The following is a 17,253-nucleotide window of genomic DNA, read 5'->3' as shown; positions in this document are numbered from 1 at the left end:
ACTATCTAGTGGAGCACTATATACAGGGGTGGACTATATGTACAAGGGGGGGCTATATACAGGGGTGGGCTATCTGTGAAACACTATATACAGGGGTGGACTATATGTGGAGCACTATATACAGGGGTGGGCTATATCTACAGGGGGACTACATACATGGTTGGGCTATCTGTAGAGCTCTATATACAGGGGTGGGCTATATCTACAGGGGGCTATATACAGGGGTGGGCTATCTGTAGAGCACTATAGGGGGAGTTATTTGTGGGGCACTATATACAGGGGTGGTCTATATGGGGGCACTATCTACAGGGGCTCTATGGCAGGCACTATCTACAGGGGGCACAGTGTGTGTGTGGGACACGGTGTATGGTGCTATTATAATTAGAGGTGCAGTGTATGGTGCTGTTATATTTAGGGGCATAGTGTGTGGTATAATGAGAACTTTATCTTTGTTTATAGGTGCAGAAATGTTGGAAAAGTGAGAAGCTGAAGACATGTGAGCGGCAAACTGCAGAAATGGGCTGTGACCGGGAGAAGTCATCATAGAGGTCTGGACCAAATGGAGAAAAAGAACTAGAATCTGAGACGTCACCGGTGAGTCACTTAATGTAAATGTTCACTCTGCCTCTAATCAGTAATGTAGTCACTGTATGATCTGCAGCGAGATGATGGGTGGTATGATTATGATAGGATTTATTTTTTGTGAAACGGCATCTCCCAGCATATCCTTACCATTGTTCGGGCCATGCTGGGAGCTGTAGTTTTACTCCGTACACACCTATACGGCAGGGGTTGCCCTAAATTGAGCTGTATTTGTTCTGGGGCTGTATATATGTACCGAGCTTGGTTCTGGTGTTGTGTATAGGACCATATTGCTTGTGAAATGTACAAATGTTTTTATGCTCGCGTTACATAAAAAGAAATGACACGTCGATTGGTAGAGAAAACAAACACGGCGAGGGGGAAGGAGATGTCGGGAAAGAGGTTGGGGGGGGGGGCAAACTGAATCTTTGCCCCGGGTGCTGGAGAACCTAGCTACGCCTCTGCTTAGTGGCAGCTGTAATGTCATCCATATAAGTAATGCAACCTGTATACTAGTAGTAAAACACTTCGTGCCTCCGTTTTTGTTCCTTACCTCTTCTCTCTCCGTGTGTGTTTGTTTTGAATCTACCATAGCCATGATGACTCTATGGCTGCTATGCCTGCTTGGAAAAGTGAACAATGGGAAATTGCACTGAAGAATAAACACCCACATGACAGCCCACATGCATACCTAAGGAGCTTTTGAATAAAGTATACATTTACAGTGCGGGCGGGATGTATTCCTCGCACAGGACAGTAAAGGTACAGCTCCAGGATGTCGTGGGTACAGAAGCTGTGCCTGTGCCATCAGCAGAAAGTGTCAGCTGTAACATACAGTTGAAACCCTGCTCCAACGGTCGGAATTGGAGATAACTACGTCTGTTTAAGCCCTTAGATGCTGCTGTCAATAGTGACCACCACATCCCAGTTATTAGACAGTGGGTGGGGGCTTCCTCTGTCACTCCATCAGTGCCTCTTGTAACGTGATTGTGGGGTGCTAATGGATAGCTATGGCAGCTGAGTGCCCAATATAGCCCCCCAGGTCTACCATGCATGGCAGATGGGCTGCCTATCAGTTTAACACCAACAGGCATAATAAACTGCAATACAGAAGTATTGCAGTGTATTACAGAAGTGATTAAAGAAAATGGAAAAAAATATATAAATAAGGTCTTTATGGGATTAAGAAATGTTGAAAAAATATTTGGAAATAAGCTAGAAATGTATTTATACCTGAATATTAAATTCATATTAAATATCTAATATCTATAGCTGGAATAGTGCCAAAGAGACTTAAAGGCTATGTAAATTTTTGAAAATTATTTATTTAAAAAAAAAAACTGCTGTCACTGAACTTGCCAGTCCCACTGACCTGTCGGATACAGGTTTCAGTGCAGGATAGAGTTGCTCTGTATACAGGATACAATGCAGTTGTATCTGAAAAAGTGTAATTACATTTTATCAAAAAATATTTTTAAAGTTGCACCAATCACACTGATACACTTTTATTATTATTTTTTTTAAATATATATATATTTTCAATGGTGGACATAGCCTTTAAGTTTGGATTGAATGCAACATGTATTTAAATCAGCATCTTGATAAACTATGGTCTGCCCCACAGCAATAGATCCTTGCTTTAAAGGGGTTTTCCTGAACTTTAACATTGATGTTAAATTAATCAAATGAATGGGAGAAGTTGTAGTACCAGATACAGCTGCTTGTACAGACGAGCCTATGTGCCCATGGAAACAATAAATGGGATGAGGTGCAGCTGCCTTCAGTGTGGTGACAGGTGGGGTTCCCGGAAGTGTGACCGTCACCAATCAAACATCGATGGCACATCTTAAGGATGGGTCATTAATGTTAATGTCCCGGAAAACTCCTTTCGGTCATGTTTGTTCTGTAAATGTGCTACACTATAAAATAATTAGATATGTTCCTCTACTTACATGATGGTTTTGTCTTTCTCATACAGAGCGGTGGGAAAAACATGTCTGCTGATCAGTTATACAACCAATGCCTTCCCTGGAGAATATATCCCGACTGTGTAAGTACAATCTTTTGCTCACCAGTAGTAGGATCCCCAGCAAAAGTACAGAAATGAGGATTAACCTCATAATAACTCGGATTAAACTGAAGATAAAAGATGCATGCTGCAACATAATTTAATATAATGAATGTATAATTCCACTTGCAAAACTCGATGACATTAAAATACCTTGCTTCCTGTTGCTGTGCATTTACCCATACCTCCCAACATTCAAAGATCGCAAAGAGGCAAATGCAATTAAAACAGGTACATGCCGCAGGCCTCAAGAGTCAGCAGGGCATCGCCCGAAAATCCAGAACTGTCCCACTCGATCCGGGACCATTGGGAGGCATGCATTTACCCCAAGATTCCCCTTTTTTGCTTGTTCTGATGGCTCCTTCTCCTCAGCTGCCCATGACATTACCTGTATCGGTGACATAAGTTCATATTATATATCCCCTTAATCATTACAACCTTTACATTCGATTTAAAGGGGTTGTCTGGTCATGGGGAGGTTTTTCATACTGATGATCTATCCATGGGATAGTTCATAAGTATATGATCGGTGGGGGCTCGACACCCGGACCTCGCACCAATCAGCTGCCTCCGGCACCATAAGCTATGCAGTGTTTGGTGCCAGAAGCAGATGACTCCATATATTGCATAGTGGCCATTCTGGGTTCCTGCAGCTCTCTTCCTATTCAAGTGAATAGGAGCAGAGCGGCTATACAGTGGTTGGAGCCTTCTGCTTCTGGAACTGAACACTGCATAGCTTATGGTGCCGCAGGCAACTCATCAGTGCGAGGTCTGGGTGTCGGACCCCCACTGGTAATATACTGATGACCTACCCTGTTGATAGGTCATCCGTATGAAAAATCGCCCCATGACCAGACAACCCCTTTAAGGTATTAAAAGAACTACAGAAAGAGCACAAAAAATATGGTAACATTTAATTTTATGCACAATACACTTAAAAATCATTATATAAATTAAACTTAAACACGGACAAAAAATTTATGAAAAGAGATGCACCTTCAAATGAAGAAGAAAAAAAGAGACCTCACAAAGCTAGGTCAGTGAAAAAAATTATACGTTTTAGGTCTGGAATGCAGTGAGGCAAAAACAGAAAGATATGCTACATCCTCAAGGACAAAATGAGCCGTGTTCTTTAACCTCTTCCCGCAATTTCACGTACAGTTACGTCATGGGAGCTGGTGTTTTCCCGCAATTCCACGTAACTGTACGTGAAAGAGATGGAGCTGGCTCAGGAGCTGAGCCAGCGACATCACCGCCGGGTGACAGCTGTATGTTACAGCTGGCACCCTGAGGTATCGGCCAGGACCGGAGCTAGCATCCGATCCGACCGATTAAGCCCTCACATGCTGCGTTCAATAGAGATCGCAGCATGTGAGGAGTTTATAGCCACCGGCACCCCAGCAACGTGATCGCTGGGTTGCCGGTGGCTGCAAAGGCGATCGGAGGGCTAATATTACCTCCCGGTCTGCCAGTAACGGAATCCTCCTATGCCCCGTCGTCGGCGGGGCCCAGGAGGCTTCCGGTACCATCGGCAAGATGGCGCCGGCTCAGCTTCCGGCTCAGAAGCTGAGCCGGCGTCATCAGCAGTTGTCCGATGTATGTTACAGCGGACACCCCGATCTATCGCCAGGAACCGGAGCTAGCTCCGATTCCTGCCATTAACCCCTTCAATGCAGCGATTCAATGCAATCGCTGCATCAAAGTGGTTTGTATGCAATCGGCAGCCCTGCCATACGATGGCAAGGCTGGCGACTGTTACTATGGCAACAGGATGCCTAACAATGGCTTCCTATCTGCCTTTACGTTAGCCGATTAGGCCCCGTAAACTGACAGTTCTAATACATTGCACTACATAGGTAGTGCAATGTATTAGAACATCAAACAAACAGTTGGACCTTCAAGTCCCCTAGTGGGACTAAAGAAAAGTGTAAAAAAAAGTGTAAAAAAAAAGTAAAAATAAAAGTTGTAAAAAATACAATACAAGTTTCAAATAATAACACAAAACACAATCGCCCTTTTTCCCTTATCAAGTCATTTATTATTGAAAAAAATAATAAAGCCATACATATTTGGTATCAATGCGACCGTAACGACCTTAACTATAAAAATATTATGTTATTTATTCTGCACAGTGAACGCCGTTTAAAAAATAACTAAAAAATACTGACATAATTGCTATTTTTTGGTCACTTTGTCTTCCAAAAATTGAAATAAAAAGTGATCAAAAAGTCGCATGTACCTAAAAATGGAACCTATAAAAACTATAACTCGTCTCGCTAAAAACAAGCCCTCATACAGCTCCGTCGACGAAAAATGTAAAACCGTTATGGCTCTCACAACTTGGCGACAGAAAAAATCCATTCTCTTTACAAAAGTTATTTTATTGTGCAAAAAGTTGTAAAACATAAAAAAGTGCTATAAATTAGGTATTACCGGAATCGGACTGACCCGCAGAATAAAGGTAACATGTAATTTATAACGCGTGGTGAACACTGTATAAAAAGAACTAAAAAAATATGCCAGAATTGCTGTTTTTTGGTCACCTTGCCTCCCAAAAAAAAAAGGATAACAAGTGATCAAAAAGTCGCATGTACCCCAAAATGGTACCAATAAAAACTACAGCTCGTCCCACAAAAAAAAAAAACAGCCGTCATACCACTACGTCTATGAAAAAATAAAATTAGCGAAGGCACCAATAAGCCAGGAAATAAAAATATGCAGTTGTGCAGCCCGAGGGGAACGTTTCTTCTGTTTCAAGTGGCGAATTATCAAGGCCCCTAAAATTAGGGAACCAGGAAGGGGAGAGCCCAAACATATCCGCTGGAAGGGTGCCCGTATTATACCAGGACAACACTTCCCAGCAAAATTCCTCAAACTGCAAAGATTTCGAGTGTGGACCAAAAGGGGAATAAGTAAGGACCTGTAAAGGATCTGCCAGACACAGCTTCGGGGTTAACTCCCTTAATTAATCAGTCAGCACCTGAATCTACATCCCTGAGACTGACTCCAGCTTCCACCACTCAGGCTGGCAGGCTTAGGAGTGGGAGAGCCTATCGTAGCCTGGCCAGACTCAGCTAGCTCCCGCCTTCTGTCTATTTATACCTGCATTTCCTGTTCCTCCTTGCTTGTTATTCTTTGTCGCGTAGCTTCATGGCCAGCCCTCCTTCGGAGGAAGATCCTGCTTGTATTTTGCCTCCAGGTATAATCATTTCCTCGATCGATTCTGATTTAGTCTCTGAAATTGCTGCTGATCAAGGTTCAGCTCCCGGGAACCTTCCTGAGAACAAGCTGTTTGTTCCCCTGCAATTCCGGCTAAGGGTACTTAGGGAAAATCATGACTCCGCACTATCTGGTCATCCAGGCATCCTGGGTACCAAACACCTCATTACCAGAAATTATTGGTGGCCTGGGTTGCCTAAAGACGTTAAGGCCTACGTCGCCGCTTGTGAGGTTTGTGCTAGGTCCAAGACTCCCAAGTCCCGACCAGCGGGCTTACTGCGTTCATTGCCCATTCCCCAGAGACCTTGGACACATATCTCCATGGATTTTATCACCGATTTGCCTCCATCCCAAGGTAAGTCGGTGGTGTGGGTGGTGGTAGACCGCTTCAGTAAGATGTGCCACTTTGTGCCCCTCAAGAAACTACCCAACGCCAAGACGTTGGCTACCTTGTTTGTCAAACACATCCTGCGTCTTCATGGGGTCCCTGTCAATATTGTTTCGGACAGAGGGGTACAATTTGTTTCATTGTTTTGGAGAGCCTTCTGTATGAAGTTGGGCATTGATCTGTCCTTCTCCTCTGCCTTCCATCCTGAAACCAATGGTCAAACGGAGAGGACTAATCAATCTCTAGAACAATACTTAAGGTGTTTTGTCTCTGACTGTCAATATGATTGGGTCTCATTCATTCCCCTCGCCGAATTTTCCCTTAATAACCGGGTCAGTAACTCGTCAGGGGTCTCCCCCTTTTTCTGTAATTTTGGGTTTAATCCACGGTTCTCCTCCGTTTCACCTGGTAGTTCCAACAATCCCGAGGTAGAGGTCGTTCATCGGGAACTGTGCACAGTCTGGGCCCAGGTTCAGAAGAACCTAGAGGCGTCCCAGAGCGTACAAAAAACTCAGGCTGATAGAAAACGTTCTGCTAACCCCCTGTTTATGGTCGGGGATCTGGTGTGGTTGTCGTCTAGGAACTTGCGTCTCAAGGTTCCGTCCAAGAAGTTTGCTCCCCGGTTTATTGGGCCGTATAAGGTCATTGAGGTCCTCAATCCTGTCTCCTTCCGGCTGGAGTTACCCTCGTCTTTTCGTATACACGACGTGTTTCATGCCTCCCTCCTTAAATGCTGCTCCCCGTCCTTGACTCCCTCGAGGAGACCTCCTGTTCCCGTCCTCACCCCTGAGGGGGTGGAATTCGAGGTGGCCAGGATTGTGGACAGCAAGATGGTCCAAGGCTCCCTCCAGTACCTGGTCCATTGGAGAGGTTACGGGCCCGAGGAGAGGACTTGGGTACCCGCCCGGGATGTTCACGCTGGGGTATTGGTCAGGAGGTTCCACCTGCATTTCCCCAGTAAGCCAGGTCCACTTAGAAAGGGTCTGGTGGCCCCTCATAAAAGGGGGGGTACTGTAAAGGATCTGCCAGACACAGCTTCGGGGTTAACTCCCTTAATTAATCAGTCAGCACCTGAATCTACATCCCTGAGACTGACTCCAGCTTCCACCACTCAGGCTGGCAGGCTTAGGAGTGGGAGAGCCTATCGTAGCCTGGCCAGACTCAGCTAGCTCCCGCCCTCTGTCTATTTAGCATTTCCTGTTCCTCCTTGCTTGTTATTCTTTTTCGTGTGGTTTCCTGGCCCAGCTACAGCTCCTTCTATTTTGTTCCTGCTCCATACAGACCCTGGCTTACTGACTACTCTTCTGCTCTTCGTTTGGTACCTCGCACACTCCTGGCTTGACTCGGCTCGTTCACCACTCTGGTTGCTCACGGTTTTGCCGTGGGCAACTGCCCCTTTCCCTTGCTTGTATTCCCTTGTATGTTTGTCGTGCACTTACTGAGTGCAGGGACCGCCGCCCAGTTGTACCCCGTCGCCTAGGGCGGGTCGTTGCAAGTAGGCAGGGACAGAGTGGTGGGTAGATTAGGGCTCACTTGTCCGTTTCCCTACCCCCCGGTCATTACAGGACCATTTATTAGTCCGACACCGGCCTGTGCAGAAAGGATTGTGTCACAGCGTAACACATCTATGAATTATTTTATTGTTTTTTTTACCCCACTATACCACCTGACTATGCCCCTTATATACTCCACCCGCCTTACATGTACCCCCACATTATAAACGGAAACACCAGTAAGACTCAAAACAAGACTACTACAAGCAAAATCCACACTCCAAAAGCCAAATGGCGCTACCTCCCTTCTGAACCCTACAGTGTGCCCAAACAGAAGTTTACTTCCACATATATGGCATCGGCATACCCGGGAGAACCCTTTTAACAATTTTTGGGGTGTGTGTCTCCAGTAGCACAAGCTGGGCGCCACATATTGGCATATCTATTGAAAAACCATTTTCACTCTGCAACATCGAGTGCACACCAATTTCTGCCAATCACCTGTGGGGTTAATATGTTCACTACACCCCTAGGTGAATACCTTGAGGGGTGTAGTTTCCAAAATTGGGTCACTTCTGGGGGGTTTCCACTGTTTTGGTCCCACAGGGACTTTGCAAATGCGACATAGCGACCAGAAACCAATCAAACAAAATCTGTACTCCAAAAGCCAAATGGCGCTCCTTCCCTTCTGAGCCCTACTCTGTGCCCAAACAGCAGTTTATGACCACATATGTGGTATTGCCGTACACAGGAGAAGTTGCTTTACAAGGGTTGCTGTGCTTTTTTTCATTTATTTGTTGAGAATATGAAACATTTTCAGCTAAAACTATGTCTTATTGAAGAAAAATGATTTTTTTTTATTTTCACTGCCCAATTCTAATAAAATCTATGAAACACCTGTGGGGTCAAAATGCTCACTACACCCCTAGATTAATTCCTCAAGGGGTGTAGTTTTGTGAATCGAGTCACTTTTGGGGAGTTTCCACTGTACTGGTACCTTAGGAGCTTTGCAAAAGTGACATGGTGTCAAGAAACCAATCCAGCAAAATCTGTGCTCCAAAAGCCAAATGGCGCTCCTTCTCTTCTGATCCTTGCCGTATGCCCAAACAGCAGTTTATGACCACAAATGGGGTATTGCCGTACTCCAGAGAAGTTGCTTTACAAATGTTGGGGTTCTTTTATTCCTTTATTTGTTGAGAAAATGAAAAATTTTGAGCTAAAGCTACATCTTATTGGAAAAAAAGGATTTTTTTTATCTTCACTGCCCAATTCTAATAAAATCTATGAAACCCCTGTGGGTTCAAAATGCTCACTACACCCCTAGATGGATTCTTCAAGGGGTATAGTTTCCTAAATGGAATCACTTTTTTGGTGTTTTCACTGTTTTGGTCCCTTAGGGGCTTTGCAAATGTGACGTGGTCTCCGCAAACCATTCCTGCTAAATTTGAGCTCCAAAAGCCAAATGGCGCTCTTTCCCTTCTAAGCCCTGCCGTGTGTCCAAACAGCCGTTTATGACCACATGCGGGGTATTGTTTTACTCGGGAGAAATTGCTTTACAAAAGTAGTGGTGCATTTTCTCCTTTTAGTCCTTGTGGAAATTAGAAAAAATTAGCTAAACCTACATTTACTTTGAAAGAATGTAGATTTTCATTTTCACGGCCTACTTCCAATAATTTCTGCAAAAAAACCTGCGGGGTCAAAATGCTCACTATACCCCTAGATAATTTCCTCAAGGTGTATAGTTTCCAAAATGGGGTCACTTTTGGGGGATTTCCACTGTTTTGGTGCCGCAAGAGCCTTTCAGACCCGACATGGAGCCTAAAATATTTTCTAATAAAAAGGAGGCCCCAAAATCCTCTAGGTGCTCCTTTGTTTCTGAGGCCTGTGCTTCAGTCAATAAGTGCACCAGGGCCACATGTGGGGTATTTCTAAAAAGTGCAGAATCTGGGCAATAAATATTGAGTTGCGTTTCTCTGGTAAAACTTTCTGCGTTACAAAAAAAATAGATGAAAAATGAATTTCTGCAAAAAAAAAAATAAATGTGAAAATTTCACATCTACTTTGCCTTAATTCCTGTGAAACATCTAAAGGGTTAAGAAGCTTTCTAAATGCTGTTTTGAATACTTTGAGGGGTGAAGTTTTTAAAATGGGGTGACTTATCGAGGGTTTCTAATATATAAGGGTATGTGCACACACACTAATTACGTCCGTAATTGACGGACGTATTTCGGCCGCAAGTAGTGGACCGAACACACTGCAGGGAGCCGGGCTCCTAGTATCATACTTATGTACTTGTGTACGGTCCGGGATTTGCGGCCGAAATACGTCCGTCAATTACGGACGTAATTAGTGTGTGTGCACATACCCTAAGCCCTAAAATCCACTTCACAACTGAACTGGCCCCTGTAAAAATAGCCTTTTGAAATTTTCTGGAAAATGTGAGAAATTGCTGCTAAAGTTCTAAGCCTTGTGATGTCATAGAAAAATAAAAGGATGTTCAAAAAATGATGCCAATCTAAAGTAGACATATGGGTGATGTTAATTAGCAACAATTTTGTGTGGTATTACTATCTGTCTTACAAGCAGATACATATAAATTTAGAAAAATGCAAATTTTTGCAATTTTTCGCTAAATTTTGGTGTTTTTCACAATTAAATACTTAATGTATTGAGCAAATTTTGGCAGTAACATAAAGTCCAATGTGTCACGAGAAAATAATCTCAGAATCGCTTGGATAGGTAAAAGCATTCCGAAGTTATTACCACATAAAGTGAAACATGTCAGATTTGAAAAAATTGGCTGTGTCCTGAAGGCCAAAACAGGCTGTGTCTTGAAGGGGTTAAGGGGTTGTCCATTACCCGACAACTGATGACCTATTCACGGGATAGGTCATCAGTATATCATCGGTGGGGGTCCGACATTGGGACCCCGCATCGATCAGCTGCTTCGGCTGCCTGCTGGCACCGAAAGTCATTGCTCAGTATGCAATGTACGGAACTGGAAGCAGTTGGCTCCGTACATTGCATAGCTCGGCCTCTATTCCGTGGCCTGAGCCATCTGCTTCTGGCATGGACGTCCGGTGCCCGGTGGCAGCCAGAGAACCTGATCGGCGCGTGGTCCGGTGTCGGACCCCCACCGTTCATATACTGATGACCTATCCGGTGGATAGGTAATCAGTTGTATGGTGGTGGACAACCCCTTCAAGAACCCAGCTCATTTTGGCCTTGAGGATGCAGCATATCTTTCCGTTTTTGCCTCCCTGCATTCCAGGACCTATAATATAAAATTTTTTCACGCATGTTGCCGTGTGAGGTCTCTGCTTTTTTTTCATTTGAAGGTGCATCTTTTTTCATAAATATTTTTGTATTGTAAATGTATTGCCTCTGCGTGTCCTGCTATTTCCCCTGCTCCGTTTGGTGGCTAATATGATCATTTTGAGTAAAGGGACAGAGAGGAGGAGACCTAATCTCTCCGCAGTAGGCGTTGCCTTGTGCATCGCTGTAACGCTGTGCAATTAGAGCGGAAAACCTCCCAGCGATGCAGAATATTCAGCAGGTCTTCTGCATCTCTGTGAGGCTGTCCTCCTTTAGGGGTTAAAAGATGTCAAAAACAAGGACAAGTCAGGGAGTTATATTTACATGTATTTAAAGAGGATCTGTCGGCTCTCCTTACATGTCTGTTTTAATAAATACTCTAAAAGTATCTTTAGCTCTCAAGCATTTTCTATCAGAGCTCCATGTTGTGCTGTTCTGTTGTTCCTACTGGAAATTTATGAATAAATTGACGATTAGAATTTACCATTCCACTTTTCAAATTGTCAATAGGGTGTTCTGCATGGATTGGACAGTACCAGATTGTGTAATTACAAACCCCACTGACAAGTTAAATAATAACCCCCAATTGTCAATTTATTCATACATTTCCAAGAGTAATTCAGAGTTCTAAGAAAAAATCCTCCAGAGTTTTTACTTTATGGAGAAAACATGTCTTCAAATCCTCTGCATAGACATAATACGCCCTCTGCCTAGTCACCACTAAAGGAAACTTAAAAGGAATGTGTCATCACGAGGTGACCTATTGTTGAAATTAAGGGTTTATGATAAAAATATTTTAAAATAATTTTTCTAAATTCCTAAAGTATTGCAGTTTTTACTCTGGCCACTGAGCCTCACAATAGACTGACACTTCCTGTTCTGTAAAAATCACTTATCAATAGAATCTCTTTATCATCACAGGCAGGATTACAATGACAGATAATACCTCTATATAGATAACACAAGATCTACCAGTAACAATAAGTGATGGACACAGCTCCACTTTCCTACATGCATAATTACCTCTACACAGGCCAGAGAGCATGCCTAGAAATCTTTCCCATAGAAGTCAATGGGTGCCTTCCTGTTCACCGGTTCCTATGGTCCACGTGGCTGCTGTAAAGCACATCTCTAAATTCTGTTAAAAGGTTCTCAGGTAAAATCGCTGCCCCCTTAGTCATGTACAGAAAATAGAATAAAAAATAAATCTACAATCAAAAAAATCTCACTGCATACTGTTTAAGTTGAAGTTCAATGTATACCAGTATGCAAAAAGCTCCTATGCCCCCTCTAGGGGCAGATGCAGGCAGCCAGGATATTTCAAAGAGTAAGGCAAAGTATGGGAGCACGGCCCGTAAAAAGCAAGATAGGACATGTCCTATCTTTTGCGGTACACTTCCATGGCACAGACAACTATCCGTAGCGATACGGAAAGGTGTCCGCAGCCAGTAGAAGCGAATGGGTCCGTAATTGCAGACCGTATTACGGTCCGTAATTACCGAGAATTTTTACGGTCGTGTGCATGGCCCAAAGTGTTGTTTTACGTGATTTCTCAGAATAAGCTGTCGTGTGTGTACATGACGAATAACACTTTTTCGCGCTATTTATGAGCAGTTTTCCCCCTCTGCAGGCTTTATTTATAATTCTCATTTGTTTGTGAACTCCGCTTTAGAGTGGGTGGAGACTAGTTGCTATGATGTCTCCCATACACTGCATCACCGAGAAGAGGAGATCCTGTTCCCCTATCTCTCACTCTGATATTCACACAGAAGCAGCAGCGGGGAGGACATTATATAGATGTAGATGCAGAACTGGGGGAATCAGAAGAATACTTAATAGAAGCAGCACCATCTGTATGTATCTCTCTCTCGGCAGCTGCTCCCTCCTCCTCCTCCCCTCTCCATAGACTTCTATGGGCAGCAGTTACAACTTCTTATCCCAGTCAGTTGATAATCAAGCTTAATCAATGACTTACTAATGATGGATTTTATCCGTGAATTGAGAGTGAGTGATCAGTGCACGAGGCAGGAGAGGTTAGAAGAGGAGTCTGATCAGGGGAGAAATAGGCCTTTTTCTGTAATAAGATATTTTTGCTTTTTCTACTGAAAACAAAGCCCTGACACCTAGGAAGATATATTATAAACACTATTCAGATATTTATCAGCACAGAATTTTGAGCTTATTTAGATTAAAAGCAAAAAAAATTTCAAGGGTGGACATTGACTTTAATGGTCAATATTTAAAGGATTTGCAGCCAAAATATACCCCAAAAATACATGAACATTGGCATTAAGCTAGACACGAAAGCAAAAATCTCCCTGTGTCAAATCCTATGTGGAGTGTAGTGACGCTTGTCAGTAATTTCATAGTTTATAGCTGGCCTCCACTGTGAGTAAATGAAGATACCAAAAAACATAAAGTGTAGCACTTCCAGTAGTATATTATGCACTGGGCCAAAAAGCTGTAATCACAAGTTGACTGCAAATGCTAGAAGAAAATTGCTTTTCTGACATTTTTCAATAATGTTCTGTCTACAGAAATATATTTACACCGATATTCAGCTGTAATTTTTACTATGTGAAAAAGTAATACTTTACACCAAAAAAATTGATACCTGGTTGACGGAAAGGTGAAAATGTAGTTTTCAGATTGATTTTACTTACAAAATTACTGGGGAAAAAAGGTGCTATTTGTCAACTTTATTATGGTGCTCAGATTTCCTCCATAAAACCACCTCATTAATTTGTGATTACTAGAATTTTTTTTTTAGTGATTTCTGATTTGCTATATGATGTTGGTTTTTCCCTGAAGGGCATTGCAGATACAACTGATATTACCATCAATGGTAAATAATCCTAATTTAAAGGGACATCATCAGAAAGTGACACATCTGTTCTGATGAATTCTTTATGGCAGTATTTTTTAAAATTGACCTCTATGCATGCAAAAGGAAATTTTCCAATATTGCATATTTTACATTTGTTATGTTATTTTAGATGTCAGCACAACAGGCTACACTAGTAAAACATTTAAAAACACATCTCATTTTACAGCCTACAGTGATAGTGAATGTTATCACCACATTATTACTAGAAGGTAGAGGGTCATGACTCTACGGCAAGTCTGTTATAGGGTATGTTCACACACAAAATAAAAAACGTCTGAAAATACAGAGCTGTTTTCAAGGGAAAATAGCTCCTCATATTCAGACGTTTTTATTCAAAGTTGTGTTTTTCGCAGTGTTTTCAACGGCCATTTTTGGAGCTGTTTTTATATATAAAGTCTATGAAAAACGGCTCCAAAAAACGGCAAAATAAGTGAGATGCACCTCTTTCTTTGCGCCCGTTTTTTTTTTTAAAAACGGCCGCATAAAAAAACGCCCCGTCGGAACAGAACGCCGTTTTTCCCATTGAAATCACTGGGCAGATGTTTGGAGGCGTTCTGCTTCCGATCTTTTAGCCGATTTTCGGCCCGTTTATGGCCCGAAAATTGGCGGAAAATAGCCCATGTGAACATACCCTTACTGTCTAAAAAAGATAAGTAGACTAAGGGTATGTGCACACACACTAATTACGTCCGTAATTGACGGACGTATTTCGGCCGCAAGTCCCGGACCGAACACAGTGCAGGGAGCCGGGCTCCTAGCATCATACTTATGTACGATGCTAGGAGTCCCTGCCTCTCCGTGGAACTACTGTCCCGTACTGAAAACATGATTACAGTACGGGACAGTTGTCCTGCAGCGAGGCAGGGACTCCTAGCATCGTACATAAGTATGATGCTAGGAGCCCGGCTCCCTGCACTGTGTTCGGTCCACTACTTGCGGCCGAAATACGTCCGTCAATTACGGACATAATTAGTGTGTGTGCACATACCCTTAACGTCAACAATATCAAAGGAAAGAGTACAGATGGCTGTCACAGAGCAGATTATGGTTGACCAAACATATTAGATAAATATTGGCAGATCTTATGAATTTCGACAAGATCTGCCAACAATCGAATACAATCTATGTATGGGGACATCCCAACTGTCCCCTATTGTCCGACGTCCGTAGAGAAAGAATCGGGCATATTAAATTTCACCATGAGTGACCCTTTTTCTCCAAGGAAATTTGATTCTGTGTCAAAAAAGACAAAAGTATAGTAGGTATGATACCTTTATTGGCTAACCATAAAAGTTCTATATGCAAGCTTTTATGGTTAGCCAATAAAGGTATCATACCTGCTATACTTTTGTCTTTTTTGACACAGAAGTATTTAACATTGCATATTGTTTCTGGCTAACACTATACTACACTATTTTATACTGTCCCTAAGGAAATAAATACTGCCAGAGGTATTTGGCACCAACTTTACCCTCTCTCCTTAAAGAGACTCTGTCACCACATTATAAGTGCCCTATCTCCTACATAAGGAGATAGGCGCTATAATGTAGGTGACAGCAATGCTTTTTATTTAGAAAAACTATCTATTTTTACCTCTTTATGAGCGATTTTTAGCTTTATGCTAATTAGTTTCTTAATGCCCAAGTGGGCGTGTTTTTACTTTAGACCCAAGTGGGCGTTGTACAGAGAAGTGTATGAGGCTGACCAATCAGTATCATGCACTTCTCTCCATTCATTTACACAGCACATAGCGATATAGCTATATCGCTATATGCAGCCACATACACACACTATAACATTACTGCAGTGTCGTGACAATGAATATACATTACCTCCAGCCTGGACCGCAGAAAGAACGGACATGTCTTATTATGGCCGTGTTCTGCGGTCCAGGCTCATAGGTAATAATGGACGCGGCTATGTGCACGGCCTGCGATTTGCGGGTGGCTCGCGGGTGTAACTCCGCGGCCGGCCGACCCGAAAATCACGGCCGTGCACATGGCTACGGTCGTGTGCATAAGGCCTTACCCTTCAGTGCTCACTCCTGTGTAAACTATAACTCCCTGCTGGGCAATGCACTTAAATTAACAGGGACTGTACAAAAAGGGAACAAGAACATTATCAATGCTCAGGGAATGATATTTTCTTTTAATGTTTTTGTCTAAAATGTTTTTGAAATGGTGTAAATATTAGTTGAATAAGTAGCTATCGCCATTCTCCAACAGGTTCGATAACTATTCAGCTAATGTCATGGTGGACAGTAAGCCAGTGAATCTGGGATTATGGGATACAGCAGGACAAGAGGACTATGATCGTCTGAGGCCACTTTCTTACCCCCAGACAGTGAGTATTTTCTGACACGTGATAAAATGGAGGACAATCACTTTTCTAGGGACACCACAAGTTCTCTGACATCAAAATTATTCTGAAGGGGAAAAACATAAATAGGACTTTTTCTTATCAAAATGAAAGCAAGAAAAAAATTGAGTCGTTGCCTATAGCAATTAACGCAAGTGTGAAATGTTTTTGAGTGCCATCCCCTTTAGGTGAAGATTTAGGGTATGTTCACACGGCCTATTTTCAGCAGTTTTTCGGGCCGTAAAAGCCCCGAAAAATGGCTGAAAATACGGAAGCTGAATGCTCATTCATTTCAATGGGAAAAACTGCAGTTCATTCCGACGGGGCGTAAAAAGAAGTGCATGTCACTTCTTGAGCCGATTTTGGGGCCGTTTTTCATTGGGTCAATAGAAAAACAGCTCCAAAAACTGTTGTAAAAAAGGCATTAAAAACACTTGATGCTTAAGCTTAAAAAATGGCTGAAAATCAGAGGCTGTTTTACCTTGAAAACAGCTCCGCACTTTACAGCCGTGTTTTGTTTAGCGTGTGAACATAACCTTGCAATGGAAACTTTTGCTATCATGGGCTTTTTCCGATAAGGAACATAAGTAATTGTATGCACCGTGTCCTTTAGGCTTGGTTCACACAGTTTTTTGTGGTGTTTTAGTTGCCATTTGTTTTATGGCATTTTTTTTTACAGAAGGTCAAATATGCAGCGGCCAGATGTTACTTTAAAGTCTTCAGTGAAATATACTGTAGAAAACACTACAAAAGGCCTTATTCACACGAGTGTGTCCGTTTTGCAGTTCCGTGTGGCATCCGTGTACGGTGCGCGTCTGCGTTTTTTACGCGCATTTGTCATCCAAATGTCACACGTTTTTTACGTCAGCAAAAAAAATTGAAGGTGTTTTATTTTTCCTCATTATTTCTGTAGCAACTGGTGCGTGAAAAACACGGACAGCAC

General features: G+C 42.6%; 1 protein-coding gene across 2 annotated transcripts in view; it reads left to right on the top strand.

The window, feature by feature from the left end:
* RAC2 (Rac family small GTPase 2) overlaps positions 1-17,253 on the top strand; it is an 85,235-nt gene that overhangs the window by 33,927 nt on the left and 34,055 nt on the right. For both annotated transcript variants that reach the window (XM_075832336.1, XM_075832337.1), the window contains exons 2-3: positions 2,561-2,632; positions 16,178-16,295. In XM_075832336.1, coding sequence (XP_075688451.1) covers positions 2,561-2,632; positions 16,178-16,295 — 190 coding nt within the window. The remainder of the gene's footprint in view (positions 1-2,560; positions 2,633-16,177; positions 16,296-17,253) is intronic.

This window comes from Rhinoderma darwinii, chromosome 7, assembly GCF_050947455.1.
Source record: "Rhinoderma darwinii isolate aRhiDar2 chromosome 7, aRhiDar2.hap1, whole genome shotgun sequence".
NCBI lineage: Eukaryota > Metazoa > Chordata > Amphibia > Anura > Rhinodermatidae > Rhinoderma > Rhinoderma darwinii.
The sequence above is the reverse complement of the archived record's forward strand: the minus strand, read 5'-3'. Positions and strand labels throughout refer to the sequence as shown.